The sequence below is a fragment of the Vicugna pacos genome, chromosome 1 (genome assembly GCF_048564905.1).
Source record: "Vicugna pacos chromosome 1, VicPac4, whole genome shotgun sequence".
In the NCBI taxonomy this organism is placed as follows: Eukaryota; Metazoa; Chordata; class Mammalia; order Artiodactyla; family Camelidae; genus Vicugna; species Vicugna pacos.
The window spans coordinates 47,405,601-47,427,947 of NC_132987.1; the positions used below are offsets into that span (position 1 = coordinate 47,405,601).

Genomic DNA, 22,347 nt, shown 5'->3' on the forward strand with positions numbered 1-22,347 from the left:
TGAAAACCAAGTTAGATAATGTGTATGAAAAGTACTTCGTAAATTACAAGTTAGACGGGTGTTACACTGCGTAAGTATCATTTCCATTATCTACTCAGCTAATAAGTGGAATATTCCATGAATCGCAAATAGGTTTTCTTCTAGGTGATTCTTGTCAAATCCCTCTTAAAATCTACATCATTGAATTTAAAACCTCAAGAGGCCCAAAAGCCAGCTGGCATTTAATACTTATTTTAGCTCTGATATGATTAAAGATTCTTTCCTTTCATTTTCCCCTGCTGCATAGTGCAAAGGCTCTCTATAATTAGCAATGCAGATTAAGGTAATGATAGCAAGTAATTGGGTTAAGCAATAGAAGCATACCAAAAAAAAAAAAAAAAGGATTTAGAGCAGGCGGTAGGTAGCGGGGCGGGGGTGGGGGGGGTGGGGGGTGGAGATCAGCGCCCTTGGCTCAAGATGAGGCAGATCCAGGGCCCTGCCTGATCAGGATGGGACTGGGCTTCTTCACCAGAAACTGCTCCCTTCCTTGGCTCCTTCCCGCTTTTCTCCCTTCTGCTTCCCACACAGAGTTCCTCACTTGTTTCTCCTGGGAAGGATTTTTAAATAAATCACTTCACTCAAAGTCTGCTTCTGGGAGAATCTGAGGAATTCAGTCAGGAAACAAAAATACAGTCCAACTGTGATGAGCACAGTGCGTGGACTCTGCATCACAACTTCCCAGAGCAGCGCAGATGACCCTGGGTCCAGTCCTTACCACACTTTGCCCTGCTGTGCCCTGACCCCAGGGGCCTGCCTCCTGCAAATCACACATCCCAGGCCCCTGTGCCTGCAGGTGTCCAGAGGCGTTCGTCCAAGGAAAGACACTGCCATGAGCCCGGGGCCAGGGGAAAGAGCAGCCGGGCACTTCCGCCGTCACTGTTCTTGCAGGCTGGGCTTCTGGCGGTGACAGGAGTACTCCACGGTGCCTGTTCTTGCCAGGCAACCTCTCCTCTAAAGTCCTCATTCCCACTGGGTGGTTGGATCCTATCTTCTCTACAGTCTCAGGTTTACCGCAGTTGTTAAACTCCGGGTTACCTCATCTTCCTCTATTTTTCACTCTTGGCAATACTTCTGCCACTATTTCCGAGTATTATATTCCCTTTCTGGGATTACCTGGTTTAGATTCTGTTTTTGTACCTGGCATTGGATTCAGCAACTAAAATACCTTCATTCTGACATTAAATATTATTACTTAAGACATAATTTCAAAAACATTCTTAACAAAACGTTTCTTAGGTAAATAATTTGTTTCAGTGTTGAGAAGAGGTGGGGGAGGGCGGGGGTGGGGGAGGCTTGCAAATCTAGCTAATTCAAAAGACAATTAAAGGTGTAACAACATGCTATGCAGAAGGCCTAGGATCTGCCATGCTGCACCAGGTGTTAATGTGGTAGAGAACCATCTGTGAAATATTAGACAGGAGGCTAAGAAAATCAGAAGTAGCATTCAAACAAATACACCATTAGGTTCAGAACAAAACAGAAACAAACTGTATAACCAGGCAAAGATAACTGGAAAAAGCTAGGGAATGCTACAACATGAGCTGCAGGACTAATGCTTCTGTGATACACCTGGCTCCTAAAACACAACGACCACAGTTTGGTATAATCTAAGACCATATACCTCCTTGCTTTATATTTATTCCTAAGATGAGTCTAGGTAACACAAGTTCTTCAGGATAGAAACACGTCTCTTACATAAAATGTACTTTTACATAGATAATGTGTGAGAGGTGTGTTTGTGCTACTGGTCTCCTTTTATACGGGATGAAAGGGGCTAAGAAAACTTCATTTGCCTAGGGTTACACAATCTTTCAAATTCCTGGAGCTAAGATTAAATTTCTGTGTGCTCCACACTGAGGTATAATTCACGTAACATAAATTTCACTCATTTAAAGCGTGCAATTCAATGGTTTTTAGTATGTTATATTAATAATTTAAAAATATTGTGGTCATATATAAAACTTGTCATTTTATTAAGTGTAAAATTCAATGGCATCAAATATATTCAAAACGTTGTGCAACCATCACCACTATTTCCAAAACTTTTTCATCACCCCAAACAGAAACTCTGCAACCCATTAAGCAGTAATTCCATTTCTCCCTCCTCCTAGCCCCTGATAATCTCAAAGTTTTACTTTTTGTCTCTATGAATCTGCCTATTCTGAGTACTTCACATAAGTAGAACCACACTCTTTATCCTCTTGTGTCTCATTTATTTCACTTAGCATAATGTGTACAAGTTCTCTCGTATTATAGCATGTGTCAGAACTTCATTTATTTTTATGGCTGAATAATGATGCATTGTACTTATATACTACATTCTGTTTATCCATTCATCTGCTGATGGACAGTAGGTTGTTCCCATCCTCTGGTGAATAATGCTGGTATGAACACTGACATACAAGAATCTGTTCAAGTACCTGCTTTCAACTCTTTTGGATATACACCTAGCAGTAGAATTACTGAGTCATATGGTATTTCTATGCTCAGCTTTTTGAGGAACCGTCATATTGTTTCCCACAATGACTTATACCATTTTCCATACCTACTAGCAGAGTATAAGGATTCTAGTTTCTCCACATTATCCTAAACATTGTTTTTTATTGCCATTGAATGGGTATAAAGTAGTAAGGTAACTCATTATGACTCATATATAATGATGATTTATGCTTTATGTAAGAGTGTATATGGAAGAAAATAGAGTATAAGAATTAAAATATGGTAGTTTACAAAGCATGGTAGACTTTCATTTCTGGTCAAGACGGAGTAACACGGACCAAATTTACCTCGTGCTCCAAACAACCAAAAAAACTACATAATGCGTAAAATAACAGTTTAAGACTCTGGACATCAGGCAACAAAGGACAGTGATTCCTGACAGAAAAAAAAATCAACCAAACATGTGCCTTTATAACTTGGCACAGGGAAGAGGAAACTCCCTAGGCAGAGTCCAATGAAATTCCTGAGCTGAAGGGTTAAAGCTGAGGATCTGGGGAGACAAAGGCAGCTAGAATTCACGGGACAGAGTACTGGAAAAGTAACAGCCACACAGCAGAGAATTCTGAAGTTCTGCAGCAGGCCCTACTCACAAATTTAGCTGAGTACTAATGAGCACAAGCATGTGAAGATACTAGCTGAGACCTGGGGGAAAACCACTCAAAAGAATTAAAAGGAACAATGTCTGATACTCAAGGGTACACCGGAATAGAAAATGTCTTAACTCATGGAGTACTGATCAGAGTACACTTAGGTCTTTGCCTGGTACTAATCAGGAAATAATCAGTCCTACAGTGAGCACTGTTTCACTGCCATTTAACATGTCTTAAAAGCATGATCCAAAAGGCTCAAACCATTTCCAACTGTGTTCCAGAACAAAGTTCACAGACACTTACAAGAATACAAAAATACCCAGCAAGCAACGAGGTAAAATTCACAATGTCTCACTTCTAATCAAAAGTAAAAAGGCATGCAAAGATACAGGAAAATATCACCGAAATGAGGAGAAAAATCAAATCATCGAAAGTGACCCAGAACAGACAGAGATGTCAGAGTCAGCAGACAGAGACAGTAAAGCACTTGCAGCTACCTATCATATGTTCAAATAGTTAAGTAGAGACATGGAAGATGTAAAAAAAAGACCTAAATTAAACTTCTACAGATTAAAACTGAAACATGTGAGGTAAAAATGTACTGGATGGATGAACTGAAGATTAGATATTACAGAAGAAAAAGACCCGTGACCTTGAAAACAGCAAAGGAACTATTAAAAAAAATTTTTTTAAGCCAACAGAGAAAGACTGAATAAAAAAATGAACAGATCATCAGTGTATTGTGGGACATCAAGCAGATTAATAAACATACACAGAATCTCAGGTTAAAAAGTGTGGGTCAAAAGTTTTCAAATTTGAAGAAAACTATGAACAAATACAACCAAGAAGCTCCAAGGACATGACACATAAAGAAAACTAAACCAAGGTATAACATACTCAAATTGTTTAAAATCAATGATTAAAAAGAAAATTTTAAAAGCAGCCAGAGAAAACAAAACAAATTACGTACAGAGAAATAAGGATGAAAATGTTAGCAAGTTAAGTTGGAAATTATGTAAATAAGAAGAAAATAGAACATTTTCCTTAAAGTACTGAAAAAATATCTTCCAAAAATGAAGGTGAAATAAGGATCTACTCATATATATCAAAATTTTAAAAATTCATCAACATTAGATTTGCACTATAAGGAATGTTAAAGCAGTTCAGGCAGAAGATAAATGCTACCATATCAAACCATGTATGCAAAGGAATGAAGAGTCGGAAATGGTTACGACATGAGAAAAATTATTTTATTATTTAATGCCTTTAAAGTATCACTTGAAGGCAGATGGTGTTAAATTAATGTGTACTATAAATGACAATGCAACCATAAAAATGAAAGATTTATAGTTAATAGCCCACCAAAGAAAAAATACAATCATAAAAATATTCAGTTACTCCAAATGGAAGCAAAAAAATAGGAAAAGAACAGATAAATAGAAATATAATTAATCTAGTTGCAATCAATAATTCTATTAAATGTAAGTAGCCTAAATACTGCCATTAAAAGGCAGATGTTAATATTTTATGAATAAGCAATATATGGCTCATACAGAAAATACATTTCAAATATAAAAACATCAAGAGACTGAAAGTAAAAGCATGGAGAAATACATACCATGCCAACACTAACCAAAGAAAATTGGAAGGGCTATATTAATATCAGAGAAGGTAGATTTCAAAGCACAGAAAATGAAATGGAAAAAGGAGGGTCTTAAACAAAATAGTAAAGGGGTAAATTCAACATGAGGATACACCATTCCTAAATGTTCATGCCCCTAATAACATTGTTTCAAACTACATGAGGCAAAAATGGACAGAGCTTCAAAAAAAAAATTACTATTTTCCAGTTATTGTAGATGATTTCAGTATCCCTCTTCTCAGTAATAGACAGCATGAGTAGAAAGAAAATTCAGTAAAGGCTATAAAAGATTTGAACATCATTATCAAAACCCTTGACCTAAATGACATTTATGGGAACAATGGAATTAAATCACAAATCAATGTTACAAAGTTCTTGGGAAATTTCCTAAATAATCTGAAATTAGCATACTTCTAAATAATCCATGGGTCAAAGAAGAAATAAAAATTAAACTAAAAAAGATTTTGAACTGAATGAAAACACAATATATAAAAAATTGTGAGATGTCACTAAGTAGTAGTTAAAGCTAAATTTATAGCATTAAATATCCATATTAGAAGAGCAGGAAGGTCTCAAACCATTGACCCCAACTTCCACATCAAGCAAACAGAAAAACAGCAAATTAGATTGACACAAATCATAAGATATAAATGAATAAATTAATAAATTAAGGAATTCATTAACATTAATAACGTCTGATCTTTGAGGGACACTGCCAAAACAATGCAAAGACAAGTCACAGACTGTGAGACAATACTGGTAAATACTTGATAAAGGGCTTGTATCCAGAACATATAAAGAGCTCACAAAACTCAACAATAAGAAAACAATAAACAATTAAAAATCCAAAGATCTGAATAGACACTTCGCCAAAGAAGATATATACAGATGGTAAATTAGCATATGACAAAGAGATGCTCAACATCATTAGCCATTAGAAAATGCAAATGAAAAACACATTGAGACACCACTACATACTTATTAGTGTGGCTACAAGTAAAAAGTCTGACCACATACCAAGTGCTGGCAAGGATATGGAGGGGCTGGATTACCCACTGCTGTTGAGAATGTAAACCAGTTTGGAAAACATAAACTTTGGAAAAAAGTTTGGCAGTTTATTAACAAGTTAAACATATACCTACCATATATCTAGCCATTACATCCCTAAGTCTTTACAGAAGAGAAACAAAAACACAAGGTCTTAAGAAGACTTGTACATGAATATTGATAGCAGTTTTTTTTTTGTAATAGCTAAAACCTGGACACATCAAACTTGCGTCAACAGGTAAACAAATAAATAAACTGGTATATCAGCATAATGAATACTACTCATACATCAAAAGGAATGTAAAATAATTATGCAGAGTGAAAGAAATCAGACCAAAAAAAGAACAGACACTCTGTGATTCTATTTACATAATGTAAACGAATTTCTGGTGACAGAAAGACTATCAGTGGTTGCCTGGGGAAGAGGAAGGGAATGATTTCAAAGGGGCAGAAAGAAACTTCTGAAGCAAACGGATGTATTCACTGTCTTGAATGTGGTCAAAAAGCATGGCAGGAAGAACTTTATGGGTAAAAAGCTTATTTATTTGTAAAATGACTTCAACACCATCTACCTCACTGGGCTGTAGACAAAACTAAACGGGATCATGTATACAAAGAGCGTCAACTTCAGCACAAAGGTAGTACACACTTTATGGTAGCTACTAACAGCGTCACATGTACACTTGTTTCAATTTTCCAACACTCCTAGGAGGTAGGAGAAACTTTAAGGCAGAACAGCCAGAAGTCTAAGAGAATTCTATCTAAGTAAGGACTAGAAACAAAGGTGAAGAGAAAATAAAACAGGTAAAAACTGATGTGTAAATGCTTATTAATGTCGCGAGTCTTAAGCTGAACTGTGCAACATAATGCTTGCAAAATTGTTATTCCGATATTACTGAAAAACCATGTTGTACCTTATTTGGCTTGTTTAATAACAATAAATGGAGAAATACAAAAAAAAGCAAAATGCCGGAAGCTTTATGTAAAAAGGGTTGTTACCAAAGATTTGAAAATAACCAGTTACTTAAGTCAGTCTCCAATTCAGAACTCTTTCCAAACACAACAAAATCTTGAAAGAAGCAGTTAAATCAGGCAGTACTAAAACTACTGTTTTAATAGTTAGGTATCTCATTCCAGTTTAGCATCAGTTACTGTCATGAGGAAGTTCCCTGAAAACAGGCACAAAAGTTCTAGGCAGGAGAACAGGCACTAAAATCCAGCTGCCTACACAGGATGTATGTATGCCCTGGTGCATGGCTGTGTACCATGGAGAAAGGAGCACACTGTCTTGAGGGTCAGATTTATTAGATTTAAGGATCAAACTACTTCTTAAAAGAGAAAGCCATCTTAAGTACCAAAGTGCCAGCGATAGCAGGAAAGCCTGCATCATTTCAGGTGCAACAGCAGAAATGATTAAGATACATAAACCCAAAATGAAAAATGACAGTATCTAAATTTATAGGAGTTGATACAATATTTTCATATACATTAGTCTTATCCTCTTAACAAATGGTATTACTTCTATCCCTCGTTTAGAGATAGAGAAAATGAGGCTCAGAAAGGTTAAATGACTTGTTAAGTGGGGTGGAAATGACAATCAAACCTAGACCTCCTGATTCAAAAATCTATGTTCTTATACCATTAAATAATACCAACCCTAATTGCACCAGGCTGCACATGCTTTTATATGCTACATTTCACAGAAAATGTTTGATGATCCTCTGACAATTAACAATCTAAAAGTCATGGAACATCAACTCCTCAAAGAACTGGTAACAAGATTGATAGTTGATATTTCAAGCTTTTAAATGAATTATACGCTATTAAGTTTAATTAGAAAAATAAAAGAAAACCAAAGTTCTTATGTAAATTGTGAAGATTTACCTGAATGAAAAGGAAATTGTTGCTTGGCTTCACCAGTATGTGCATCCCAAATAATTGTAGTCTGAGAAAAGAAAGAAAATACATTGCTAAGAAGTTAAAAGGAACTTATCACAGATGCATAAATTAGGTGCCTAACTATATTAAAGCAATATGAAACAACAGTGTGCATTTAACTTTGTAACATTTACCGTTAGTAAAATGAGGCTATAAACCATTTTGGGGGGAAATGATTATTAACCAGTTTAATTTTTCTCTGGTGATTTTTCATCAGCCAACTTACTTCAATAATAATTACTGGTTGTCCACAAAGTACCAGACATTATATGAGGCTACTTAAGAAACTCCAAAGATTTTTACAGCTATTTAAGCTACAAGGAGACGAATGCCTGGTTAATAATCAGCTGATTCCCAATATTAAGATTTTTAAAGCTCACATTTACAGGTTGAATTTTGACAGTAATTAAAACTGTCTTTTATATTACAATCAAAGTATGATATGCAAATCTGAATGCATATAGTCTTAATTCCTTTAATACCCTCCCATCACGAATTTTATAATTTTGCAGTCATAAAGTATTTTACAGTGGCAGTAACGATTAATAAGGGTTTTTCTTCCCATTCCTGGCACCCTTCTCTTCTCTTCCCTTTTTTCTCTCTACTTCCCTTTCAGCAACACACTCAGTTAAAGATGAGCATGTACTTTCCTGGATTCAAATAATCTTAAATCTTGTATTCATTTCGGGAGGTGTGGTAAAGGAAGTAACTTTAAAAAATGAAGGAGAAAGAAGGCCATGCTTTGACCTAACTATATTTAGCAGCCCCATGAGGTGAAAAGAGCTGGAAAGATATGGCATTTCTTACATTTTCACAATTAAGCATCAGGAGTTCAGCTAACAGACTGGCTCTAAGATTCCTCATCTAGTCACTCTAGTACTTGTGGTCAGTACTTTCAATTACACCCTTTAACAAATTAATCTTTACAAAAGTTAGTTTAATATCCTTGTTACCTTGTCTACTCCAGCACTTAGGATGAAATTTCCTTTCTTATTCCATTTTAATGCAAATATAGGGCCTTTATGCTGCCCCAAGGTGCTAGCAAGGTTACCTAATATTCAAAAGGAAAAACATTAAAATTACTTCAAGCTTTGTAATTTAGATCAACAGTAACAGCAAATGAAAAGAAAAATGCTTCATTTACCATCTTTAGTCCATATTCTGGCAAACCCATCATAGGAACCAGTTGCTAGAAGTGTACCTTCACTCTGTCAGAGAAACATACTTCTTTCAATTATATAATCCAGAAAGAGCATTTAATGTTAGAATACTTCATGCTTAAATCCCAGGTATAGCAGATCTGTGAATTTCTCTGCTTCAAAACCTTCAGTTTCGCTTATTCTAAAGTGTCACCAAAGGCACATGAAGCAACCCTTCATTGCCATGAAGCTGGTAGTTTGGCAGCATCTGGTCACTGTGAGCCCCGCACATTCAAACCTCAAGGATGGCAGGGACTACTCTGGAGCAGGATCAGTATCACTCTCATGCACGCTAAGGTGCACCTGTATTCTCATACAGGCGCACGACTGAAGATGGGGGTTGGGGGTGGTTCGTGGGAAGGACATCAAAATCATAATGTTACAATGATTTAATAAAAGTAAAAAGCATAATCGCCCAAAATATTTCATTACGATTATATGTTTTTATATGGTCCTCCCTCTAAATCTTTTACTGTCTGAACTGTGCATGTGTGTGTGATCCAAACAATATTGTTGTTTCAGATGACCAGATCCTTAAATATCACTGAATGTTTCTTCCCTTTAATTCTTTCCCAGTATGAAATCCTCACCAATAAAAACAGCAACCTTAAAAAAAACAACCAGAAGAGAGTGTAGGATGACTTTATAGGTAATGGAGTGAGCACAACTGCCTGCACTACCCTACCACGAGGAGAAATCATCCCAGTTTCTCTAACCTGATCATTCCCTTTCTATGCCCTGCCTTGATTAATGGTACAGTGAAGGACAATTCTAACTTACTCCATGCAAATGCTAGTTACAGGGTGCATTAAACTGTTTCTGGAATGAGTAAAATGTTACTGGAGAAACAGAATGAAATCTAGCCTTAGTACTTTTGCGATACTTTTATTAACGGCATTGAAAACAATAACGCCTTTTTCAGACCTCTCAAGCCATTTAGCTGTACAGGTAAGTGACAAATAAATGCTGGTTCTAGGGGTAGTAGATTCAGTTTTGCCAGATTTGGAAATTCCCTATGGCTCTATCTAAGGAAAAAGGGGCAACGATGAAGCCAACAGCTCTGTACGATGGGAAGTTTCCTTTAAACTAACGGTCCCCAAATGTTTCAGTTCATGGACCACTAAAGTAGGAATGATCAGACACCTCACAGGCTCTTACTGAAGTCATGGGAAAGAATCATCAATCAACAATAATGTTTTCCCATTTTAGTAGAAGATTTAAATTCATTATGAATAATGAATCTGAAAAGTACACACTTTTTTAAAAACTTTAACTTGCAGTTCAGAATCACCTTGCTCAACAAATCATCTGTTAACCATCCTTTTCAGTGTTACCTGTAAATTTCATTAAATTAACATGGTCTCTGAGCCAAATAGCTCAAGAAGGCTACAAAGCCTTTGCCCTGCAGTACAGTAAGGTCCCATATTAAGAAGACAGTTCTGACCCTGTAACCAAGTAATACTGAAATGAGCTAAACCTCTTCATTTTTAGAATTATCAGCTTTATAGAAGGGGAAGGATAAAAACATTGTTGGAAATTTGGAAGAAAACACCAAAAAACCTGCCTATGAGTTCCGGAAGAAGTTCACAGAAATGGAGAACTTTAGCTAGAGCAATCATTGTTAAAAACAGATCTCATTCTTTGGAATGAGACTTGGAAGACTCTTTGGAAAGCCCCACAAAAAGTTGGTAAACAGAGGCCAGAGAAGGAAAGGATGTTCACTTAATGGAAGGACAGCTGACCCCTAAAATTCCTGGTGTCACTGACACAGTCTTAGAGTCTTCTTAGAATGTGGGTCGGGGGATGGTGGGGAGGGTTTAAAAAAATGGTTGCAAAGTTACAAGGAAGGAAAAAGGCAACATGGAATAAAGAAAAAGATATAATAACTTCAAAATGCTAATTTCCCACAAATTAATCATGGGAATGGAACAAACAAAGCTGTTAATCATGTATTTGAAACTGAGTGTGATGAAGCTCTATCAATAATGAAGTAAAATTTTCTGGTAAGTCAGAGTAGTCAAGTTATCCTTGAAAGATGATGTTTCAATATAGAATCAGAGAACTGTAAGAGTCCTACAGCCAGAATAAAGCTTGGAAGTAATCTAGACTAACAGTCCCTAAAACGCAGCCGACAATGAAGTTTTCATCAGTTCCCAGCAAAATTAGAGAAACAAGAACACGTTTTTTATTATATAGATTTTTCTTATTCCCCCAGCAAAGGATTTAGTAGTTAAGAACTTGGTATTTGCCTGTTATTGATTTTCATCTATTATGTCATTTAAGTAGATATCATTTAATACACTTATATTTTACATGTGAGGAAAATGAAGCAGAGAGCAATCGACCACCAGTTTTACAGAGATCCTGTAGGTAGATAAACTGAGGAACTGAAAGGCCGGTTTTTGTTTTTAACATTGCATTTCAGGGTGGGGACTCCTAATTTGTTGTTGTTAATAGTTAGCGAAATTCAAAAATATCTGAAAAAATAGATAAACCCTGTCATTAGTCTGAAGCTTAGAGAGGTTAGGTTTACTAGTAGCTACATCCATCATGGGCAATACAGTGATACTCACATTCCAGTCTAGAGACGTCACGTCCTTGTTGCTTGGGACATCCTGCCCTCCTTCTCGTATACAATGTCTGAGTACTAACTGTGTGGAGCCACTAGTGCTGTTTTCACTAAGATTCCATATTCTTGCTGTTGAGTCTCCAGACCTATGAAAGCATGCAATATAGTTTAAATCCTCATGATATTCTCAAGTATTCCAGAAATAAGGCGACACATGTATATCCTATTATTAATACAGCAAACAAAAACTAGGCTACCAGGGATTTTCATTTCCAGTATTTTTCTCAGTCTTCATTCTGGCAGCCATGGACTCCTAAAGTTAAGTTTAATTAAAACGTCTAAGATTGCTTCATGAAGAAATAAAGATTTACAGAGGCAAAATGACCACAAACAAGCAACACAAAACACCTGAAAATTTAAGTAATGTATTCATAAAATGTGTAGCAGTTCAGTATAATATTTTCAGAAATCCATTTTAGTGCTACAGTGAGAAACATACCCCGACGCCAGGAGATCACTAACAGGGTTCCAGGCACAGATGAAGACTTCAGATTCATGGCCCCGCAACACAACTGCTTTATTAGGAGGGATTTCAACGTCCCCATCCACTTCCATCATATCGGTATGGTTATCTGCATCGTGAGAAATACGTGGAACATTCCAGGTAAGTAATATTACAACATCCCAAAGAATTCCTAGCCAGCAAATATCTCCTTTATAAGATACAGCATAACTTTTTTTCCCACTATGTCAGATAGTGGTGAAAATGACTACAGTTACCTATCACATGAAAAACATTCTCATCTTTAGTTAAGCATGAGCATACTACTTTTAAAAGAGACATATATGAGTGTGTGTTCAGAGGTGGGGGTCACAGTGTGTAGAAGAGGAAGACAGTGAAAGGTTAGACCCAAACACGGCTGATATGATAAAATGATTTCAATTAAATATAATCCATGCCAACACTATTCTGAGTTTCTGCCAGTAGGGGTTGCTGATATCATTCACGTAACATTAGAGTTGCCTTTATATCTCTGTGTTAAAGCTTTATTCTATTTGTTAACAACCAGTGTTAAAGATTATATTTAGAAATCAAATGCAGACACAAAATTCATTTTAACAGTAGAAAAATGGTTTCTAAATATTTAAGAAGGAAAATAAAATCGATGAAAGTAAATCTAGCTTTCTAGAGCTGTAAGGCATAAAAATCTGAACTGTGTGATACACATCAGGGGAACAAGCTGGCATAAATGAAACAGTAACTTCAGCTAGAAAATGAGGCATGCCACAAAACAAAACACTTTTTCTGAAAAGGAATTTTTAAAACTTCTTGTCGCGGCTCACTTGCTATAGTATGTGCTCCATTCTCCTCCCCGTTTGCTGTATTCTCTCCATTTTTTGCAGAGCCCTGTTGGCTGGCGGCAGCTGCGGCAGCTGCGGCGGCAGCTGCTTGTTGCTGCGCGAGCTTATCTCTGTAAGCTTGCTGTCTTGTCTGTACTACATCAGGCATCACGGCGTCTATCAGGGACAGGGACTCTATTGGCCGACCATCAAACAAGGTACCATCCTGGATGTGGAAAATTGTGAGAAGAAAAATCAAAGGTGACACATTTAGGGTAACTTGTATTCGTACAAGTCAACAGCAGAAATGAAAACCTTCATTCTAAGAAAAAATACTTTTAGATAATTTTCTGAACGCATGTAAGACGGAGAGGAATCAGGAGGGAAGAAGGCAGCTACAAGAAGCGCTGCAAACAGCTGCTTCGATCTTCCTCCTCACCCAAGCCACACTGCTAAATGCTGAACAGATTAAAGCTGAAATACCGAAAAGAATAATAAAAACTAGGCCCAGATGGATAAAAAGGCTTCTTAAATTACCTTTCAAGATTCAGTTAGTCAAAAGCAGTAAGGAGCAGTTCATACAACTAAAAGGCATTTAGCGCCATATTTTACTTCTTTAAAACTAAAAACTTTAAAAATAGCTTTGTTGGACTCAACAGTTTCTTGTGATTTGACTAAAATATTAAAACAGATACAGACTTCAGATATTATGCCACACAATCATCTCATTTTGCTAATGCTGAAATATAAGCACAATAAGGTTTAAAGGCTTGAAGTTACACAGCCAGTCAGTTGCAACTGGGATCTGTAACTGGTGGTATTTCAAGTGCAGTCCAAGGACCAACAGCCCCACCGTCACGTGGTCTTGTTAGAAATATAGATTCAAACCTACAGAATCAAGATCTCTGAAGGGCTCAGGAATCTGTGTTTTAAGGAACTCTCTGGGGGAGTCTTATGTGCACTAACATTTGAGAAGTATCACCATAACTCACAGGCTAGTGCCCTCTGATTTTATCGACTTGCTCTAATTTTCCAAAGCTCCTTTCACTGGTATTAGGAAATTCACAATTAGTAAGTTCCCCAGCAAGCACAAGAAGAGAGGCACAGAGCAAGTCAGAAATAAAAACAGTGCCTAATAGCTAGGAACATGTGTATGTGAAGCCTAGCTCACTTAAGTGAGTGAACGTGCACCACTGGTAATCTGCAGTGATGTTACAGGGGCTCAAAGTCACAAAACACAGCACATCTTTCTGCACTGTCATTTGTAATGGAGTATTTGAAGAGTAGGAGAAAATGTTTTAACTTATTTTAAGTAACTTAAAAAATATTAAAACCAACACACATACATCGTAGTTTACATTAAGTCTACAAAAAAATTTTCAGATAAAATGAGACTTCATCTCTAGTAGAAATTGTTTATGGTCCTCTACAAAAAAGGACACTTTGGGAGGCAAAGTGTTAAAAGATGATATGGACACTTTTAATTTAGTCTTAGGGGATTTTCAGTTATAATAAGTGATGTGGAAACAAAAAATAATCAATTTTAGTGTATCATATAATTATAGTTAATAAATATTGACGTAGAAACCACGGATGCTTCAGCTTTTAAAATACCTGCAAAAGGAAAGGGGAACATGTTAATCTCTGAAACAAAAATAAGGTAAAAAGCTCCATGTATCATAAATTCTGACCATAAATGAAAATGTTCAGCTGCACCAAAGTTTGCAAACTTTTTCTGTATCAGACCAGACAGTAAATATTTTAGGCTTTGCAGACCACAAGGTCTCTGTCACCACCACTTAATTCTGTCACTGCAGCACAAAAGCAGCAGGCAGCAGTAGAGGAAGGTGTGTGGCTGTGTACCAAGCAAACTTCATAAACATAAGCAACAGGCAAGTCTGGCTCATGGGTCACAGCTGGCTGACCCCCGCGTTAAAATTACCTAAACTATATAAGCCTTACGTAGGTAACAGTATCGAGACTTGGCTTTGATTATAAACTGACTTCCAAAATCAGGTAAAACCTAATATCCTGAGATTTTCTAATTTTGCAAACCATCATTTATGGTCTTAAAGAAAATTATTTCTTACTGTTTTGTATAAAACCATATAAAGAGAAATAAGCTACAGATAATGGTCCTTACAGCTGGGAGCCAACATGCCTTGCCTGTGTGACCTGGCTGGCACACTGGGAACAGTGCCCTTCAGTTTTGTTAGCCTGGTGAAGCTGAAGTCAGACAATGAACGAGTATACAAGATATCAGATATTTAGGGACATATTTAGGAGTAAGAAGTAGTATTTGAACTAAGTCTTCCTTACCTCATTAATACTAACTTCTGCCTCTACATACTGTAGACCTTTCTGGATGATAGAAATCAAAGCAGCAGGTGGGACGAGGGCACCATTTATGTTAGACTGACTGATATGGCTTTCTATACCAAAGGTGAACGCTGAATGAGAAAATCCTGAAAGCAAGAGAAAAGGTGTGAGAACTCATTCTCTTACTGGCAACATGCTCCATGATACAAATGAAAGACCTCTATAATCTTTCAAGATCGCTTTCCACCCAGGTGAAATCCTGGACTGTTATTTAGCTAAGGTCAAATACATTTTTAAATAAAAGAAATATCAAAATCCAAACATGTTAACCTTTATGTATTTTCCCTTTCACTTAAATAATGTAGTATTTGGAATTTCTAGTACACAGAAAATTTAACAGAGGCATATAATTTTTCTCAACAAATAGTATCACACTTTAAAGCAGAAACAAAAGCCTTTGTAAATCATGTGACTCAACTGCTTCACTCAAGATAATTTAGTGCAAGATAAATTAAGACATTTAATATTTTTGTAGTACATTTAAATTTCTACATATAAATCACTAGACACCTTATAAGGTCAATATTCTGCAGGTTTTTAATAAAACTATTTAGGAAATAAAAAGGAAACTGGAACCATTAAGGAATGAAAACTGAACTTTAATAATGAAAAATAGTTTGTATACTTAAATTCTATTGTATAAATGATTAAGTGCTTAAAAAAAAAACCCCACAAATTCTTTGCCACTTAGTAATAATCCACTAAATGAATGCCTTAGGAAATTACGAGTTGGCAAGTGAAAATTCAATTTCTTTGTCCATCAACAATTCTTTAATTTTAATTTGAAATACTTAAAACCAAAATATTCAAACAAAAGTCTCTTTATGCTGGTCTTTTTTTTTTTTTAATGAAAATCAAATCCAAATTCAAATGTAAAATTCTAGCAAACTGATAGATCCAAGGGTGGTTATTCTCTTTATCAAAATACCATCAGAGCTTATCATTAAATAGTAATTGTCATTAATGTATTTTAAATAATTCAATTAAATCATACATCTAATACAGAATGTTAAGAAACTTTCATACTAAATAAAGTAAATGAATACGGGCTTATTTGGGTCTTGGTTAAACTAATCCATATAATAACTGTTGTCAAGCCTTCCTATCTTCGCTGTTCAGTGCTTAGTCCACATCTTTTTCCGTTCTGTGCCTCCACTCTCTGGCTCTTTGTGGGACCTATAAACAGTCTATACTAAAATACTGTGGGATCACAAATAGTATGTGGCTAGGAGATATTGTAATTGGTTAATAGAGAGTCAGAGTACACCTAAGTCGATTTTCCTTACAGCTGCTCCTTCTCTCCCTCTTTGGAACACCTAACCATTCCTGTAGCTACCCATAGTGAGAAGTGGAAAGATGTTACCTTTAAGACCTGAATATTAACTTCTTGACTTTGCCTACAGACTAGATCATTATTAAACACATTTACAGTCTGCAGCTTAATTTGAGCTCACAGAGAAGGCTAAGAAACATAGAAATGAAAAAGCACCATTTCACATTGTCCTTGTCAGGAAACCCACAACTACTTGAATGAGTAGATTTCAGGTCCCCAGGACAGGAAGCTAAGAATAAAGACTGGGAAGGATGGGGAGAAAGGGTGAGAGAAATGGAAGTGAAATACATAGGCAGGGTGGAGGCTGTTTTCAATTATATATCCCTTCCAAAATACATTTTGCAGCAAACCATAAACAGGAATAAAAGCTAAACAGTCAAGTGACTTGGAGGTTTAAGAAGACAGACTTCAAGACAGATGATATCACTTACAGAGGGTTGACACCATGCGTGCATAATTGTATTACTTTATTATCCGAATTAGCAGATGAGAAAATAGTCGCAACAAAAATAAACTTTCAAATTCACTCAGAGACCATGGCCTTAACCACTGCACTCTCCCAATCCTGCTGAGCAGTCAGAATGCGGCCAAGGAAAAAGCTAATTCAGAGTGAGCTCCTGTTACCAACAGAAAATAAAAGACTGCGTAACTGTTCTCCTGTTTCAACTCAGGGTATTAGAAAGTGGTATCAGTAGTGCATGAAGCAGTAAGACATCTCATTAAACGAGGCTTCTAAAGTGTTTTGATTTTCGTAAGCCTTATAAATTACAGTAAAGTCCATGATTTCTGCACTCTCTAACTCCTGAGTACGATTTAAATAACAATTAATTATATTTTTAGACTCTGTTTAATCAGGTGGTAGAGTTCAAGCCTGTGTCCAAGAATATCCTGAGAGCTGCAGGGAGAGCAGCGTCAATTTTTGGCTGGAATGCTGCATACATCCTGAATTTGTTCTGTGAGACCAGGTGCTCACAGCCATCTCAAGTTACTGTGCATATGCTTAGGATGTTCACAAATAATAAGCAAACAATCCTAATGTGGTCATCAGCACTGACTTGGCATTTACCGTTCATGTTTACCCTAGAGAAGGTCCAGAATTAAGTGCTCTGTTTAATTCATGTTGAATTCAACTATAATTTTTCCTTATCTCTAGTTACAGCATTACATGACAGCTTAACATCATTATGTTCAAGACTACTTTTCTTTTTCCGGTTAAACCTTCTTTTTCCTTAGAAATTTCTTACTTATTTTGTTACACCTGAAAGTCATCCTAACTCCCACCTCAGCCCTTAGCATTCCACAATCTGCCAAAACCTATCAATCCTACCTCTCTAGTCTTTGTCATCAGCTTTCCTGTTCCGCCAGAACCTTGAGTTCGGCCCCCCATCATCCTTTGCCTGGACTGTTACTGTCAAAACTCCCCTTTCTGTCTTCCCTCGTTGAGCACACCTGCCACACTACAGCTAGACTACTACTTGTAAAACAAAAACTGATCATGCCACTCCTTACTTGAGCACTTTCAATGATCCCTTAGGGCTTCATAATAAAGGACAAACTCTCAAGTATGGCACACAGTTACTTTTGTAATCTTGACCCTACCCATCTCTTCAGGCTTAGTCCCCCAATTCCACCCTCCCATTCTTCCCTCGGTACAATAAATTCAAGTGACTGCCAGTCACAAGTAAGACCTTGAATATGCTGTGCTCTCACGCCTTTGGCCCTTATGTATTCTTGTGCTCTTTTCACCAATGGGAATGGAGGTGAAGTCCTTCCTTTCACTGCTCCAGGGTTGATCACACTCTTACATTAATCCTATAATTTGTCTATGTATGGCATTTACCACACTGAATGATTATCACAAGTGTGTCTGTGGTTGTGCATATGTATATGACTACTAGACTGGGCTGCTTGAGCGTGGGGTTATGTCTAGTAATCTTTCAATTCAGGGAAATTAGATCATTACCTAATTTTACTAGTTCTCTGTTCAATCAGAATGCAATTCTACTATAATTTTATCTTGGCACATCAGAAAATCTATGAATCCAGAAAAAAAAGATATGAAAATTCTCCTTGAAAAACAAAACTAAAGCTTGAACAAGGGTTAAGTCAAAAATATTTGCATTTATGTATAAATACATAAATGGGAAATACTTTTTCAGGGACAGCTTTCGATCTACATAATAGAAAGCAAAAGGGATCAACTTAAATTTGTGAAATGCTGAGGTCTAGCCTGATTGCCTAATATAGCAACCATTCTTTACTGGAGTAAAAGCAAATCTGATATTAATAATACCTCTGTAATCAAGTACTCTACGCATTCACCAGACTGAGTAAGATTTGGGAGGGAGAAAAGAGATTCCAGAGAGAGTAAGGGTGAAAAACATAAACTTCAATCCAGAGTAATTCAGAGATGTTCTGCGATAAAAGGCCAGTAGTGTAGGGTGTATGTGGAGTTACTCTTGAGACCACACACCGTTTCCATGTAAGACATGAGATCACAAGACAACTATTTTCTACATATTGCTCGTTTCAGGAGTGCCTTCTCTTAGGACAACAGGGATTGTATTCTCAAAGGGAAGACAAATCCTCCAGAGACTGCCAAATCTACTTTGTAAACAGAGAGTATCAGAACATAAAAATGGGCTCTGAACATGGTTTACAGTACAGGATGGAATATGGAAAAAAAAAGCCACTATTATAACACAGTGCCCTAGTCTAAAAGGAAAATCTGATTTAACCAATGTTCTTTTTGAGCTTCAGGTCAGAGAAGCCCAGAAAATTATATCCTTGCTCCCATTACCACACACTCCCTTGCCCCCAAATCTGTTTCCAACTCTGTCCTACAGACCCACATTTTTTGTTTACTGTAATAAGTTCCACATGTAATTGCTTAATTAAAGATTTTAGAAAAGGTAAAAAGAAATAGGAGGAAAAATGCTATAGGGGATCTCGGATGTTGAAGAATTAGACTTAGCACTTATTAAAAAAAGCAACTGGGATTTCAAAATGTAGAACAGATAAACAAGATTATACTGTATAGCACAGGCAAGTATATACACAAGATCTCGTGGTAGCGCACAGTGAAAAAAAATGTGACAATGAATATATGCCCATGTATAACTGAAAAATTGTGCTCTACACTGGAATTTGACACAACATTGTAAAATGACAATAACTCAATTAAAAAAAAGTTTAAAAAAAAAAAGGAAAAATGTGAAGGGAAAAAAATTACAATACCAAAATCGAAATACAATTGTTATTATTTTTATTTCCTTTTTTTCAGCACAATATACTGGCTATATCATTTGTACCCTAATTTTGAACTTTGAACATTTTATATGAATTTTATTTTCTGAAATAATTTTAGTATTATCATAACATTCAGCCAATAAATGCACTCAGCGAGTAAATTATTCATCCCACCACTGAACATCTGGACTTTGCCAATGTTCATTATTTTAAAAGAATCTTACCTCAAATATCTATGTGTATAGGCTTTTGCCATGTATACATACACATATATTTTTTCTCCTTAGAATGGATTCTCTCAAAAGTTGAACGGGACATGAGCATTTTAAAAGAAGTTTTCATGATTGCCAAACTGCTTTTCCAAAAACCTGCGCAAATTTATAATATCGTCATCAACTTATGTTTCCTTATACCCTCGCTATGCTGGCTATCCCTAAAAAACCCAAAAATATTACTATTAAGAGTGAACAAGTTCTCTGTTTGGCAACTATTAAAGAACTTTTGTCTTTTAACAAGTATGTCAGTAGGAATGTGTAATAGGAATTCCTTTTATCAGTGAAAAACAGTCATTCAGTTTACAAAAATGGGAAGAAAAACTGATTAGTAAGTATAGTAATTACCAGCATTTATGACAATTGCTTGCTCTTTATTGTTAATTAGTCATGTGTACAACAACTAAATGTGTCAATTCAATGTTACTGGATATTTTATTGGATTATAAAGCAAAACTATATACTTACTTGCACTTTGTAGCTGACCATCTACTCATAAACACTGAAAGACTCATGGTGGACATACCAGATCCTGAGCTCTCTCCTCACTCCAGTCCTTTGTAGCTACAGGCACATTACTGGTAGTCAGTTTAACCTAACTCCATCTAGCCCATCCTTAAAGTCTGCTTATAAATGGCACCAGTGGGGGGACATCTAGGAAGGAATGTTTATCCAGTCCAGTGACCTTTATCTGAGTCAAGAAAAATGACTACACTGTCATTTGATTGCTGATATTTTACTGGTCATTGTAGGGTAAAAATATTAAATGGAAAAAAAAAAGAATGAATGGGGCTATTTGGTGTCATAGGTCAGAACCTTAATGTTACACATAAACATCCAGGTTAGTTTGTGCCCACCATGATCAAGTCAGATTTCTAAAATTAAGCACGTATCTGATGTGTGATCTTATAAACAAACAATACATTTTAAGTAAGCACCAGGTAAGAAAAAGTTGTGTGGTGCAAGGCCTGTATCCAGGGAGATGCAATATCCCTTTGAAAATGTCAGAAAACAGTGAAAAGAGGTGGGGTGCAGGAGAGACAAGATGATCCCCCATGAACCAAATGCTTTAAGACTACATATATCATCACCTTCTCATGAGCGGAGACTGGCAAGAAGAATCTCAGTTCTAAAAACATGAGGAGTTTTTAAAATAATAGTATTCAGAATGACAATCTAGAAAAATACTCAGTAATAAGGACACGCTGTTTTTGCATTTTCCAGTTAGTCTTCAATCACAAGATGCAAATGTTTCATATCATCCAACATTCAAGTTCATTATCAATATAAACATTCAAGCTCTTGAACATGTAACACAACAGTTAAATATAGAATCAAGAATTCTCCCCTAAACCAAATAGTTTTAAGCAAAGTAAAATTTCACCTTATACAACAAAGCAACAAGAAAAAGGGGTGCCACAAGGTTCACAAATAATTGCCAGGAACAATTTCTTCAGAAAAAAAGTAAACTAAAACTGAGAATAACTGCAAGAGAGTCAAGTGATGCAAAAAGAGGAGAGGGTGGAGGGAAGGGAAATTTAAAGGTCCAAACCAGCTTAGCTCTTCTAAAATTAACAGTGTATCAGGTTTGGTTTGTTATATACAACTAAAGTACATACCACTTAGTACTTATTCTGCATATGGTCGCTAGATTTGCGTTGCCCTTGGGCAAATGCTAACTGAAGGGAGCACACTGCAACAAGTCAGTTGTTACTTACAGTGCTGCCCGTCAAATATGCTCAATTTCCAAGTCATCTCAAAAGGGAAAAAAGTAGTGAATTTTATTCCCGAGGAAATATTTGTTGAATATGAAAAATCTAGTTCACAACAGTGTAAAATGATGGTGGCCAAAGTAATTCACTTAGGGTGAACTTTCCAGAGATTAAAAACAAGAAAAATAAAAAGTCCCAACTTTTTGGGACTTAATAAAACCATCCTACAATAACTACACTTTTAACTAGTTTTAATGAATAGAGAAGGATGGCTTATTTCAAACAAGTTTATGAAACATTTGAGGCTGAATATCACAATCAAGTCCCTTTTCAGTAAAGAACAAATTTTATGAATGAGAAAATGGCAGCTCTGAGAAGTTCTGTAAATTGGGGATGGGGTGGGTGGGGTGTGTGTGAGCTTTTCACAGGTAGTATCTTCCAGTGCTGATAACAGTTATAATAGGAAGTTTACCACATAGTATAATGTATTAAAAATTAAAACAATTTAAATGATTTTATTTCCTTTGGAGATGGATAC

At 36.2% G+C, this 22,347-nt stretch overlaps 1 protein-coding gene across 11 annotated transcripts in view; it reads right to left on the minus strand.

Annotated features, from left to right (window-relative positions):
• TBL1XR1 (TBL1X/Y related 1) overlaps positions 1 to 22,347 on the minus strand; it is a 157,337-nt gene that overhangs the window by 14,820 nt on the left and 120,170 nt on the right. For all 11 annotated transcript variants that reach the window (XM_072961266.1, XM_072961275.1, XM_072961250.1 and 8 more), the window contains 7 exons: positions 15,184 to 15,329; positions 12,868 to 13,090; positions 12,023 to 12,155; positions 11,528 to 11,669; positions 8,900 to 8,963; positions 8,709 to 8,806; positions 7,702 to 7,762 (listed from right to left, as the gene is read on the minus strand). In XM_072961266.1, the coding sequence (XP_072817367.1) occupies positions 7,702 to 7,762; positions 8,709 to 8,806; positions 8,900 to 8,963; positions 11,528 to 11,669; positions 12,023 to 12,155; positions 12,868 to 13,090; positions 15,184 to 15,329 (867 nt within the window). The remainder of the gene's footprint in view (positions 1 to 7,701; positions 7,763 to 8,708; positions 8,807 to 8,899; positions 8,964 to 11,527; positions 11,670 to 12,022; positions 12,156 to 12,867; positions 13,091 to 15,183; positions 15,330 to 22,347) is intronic.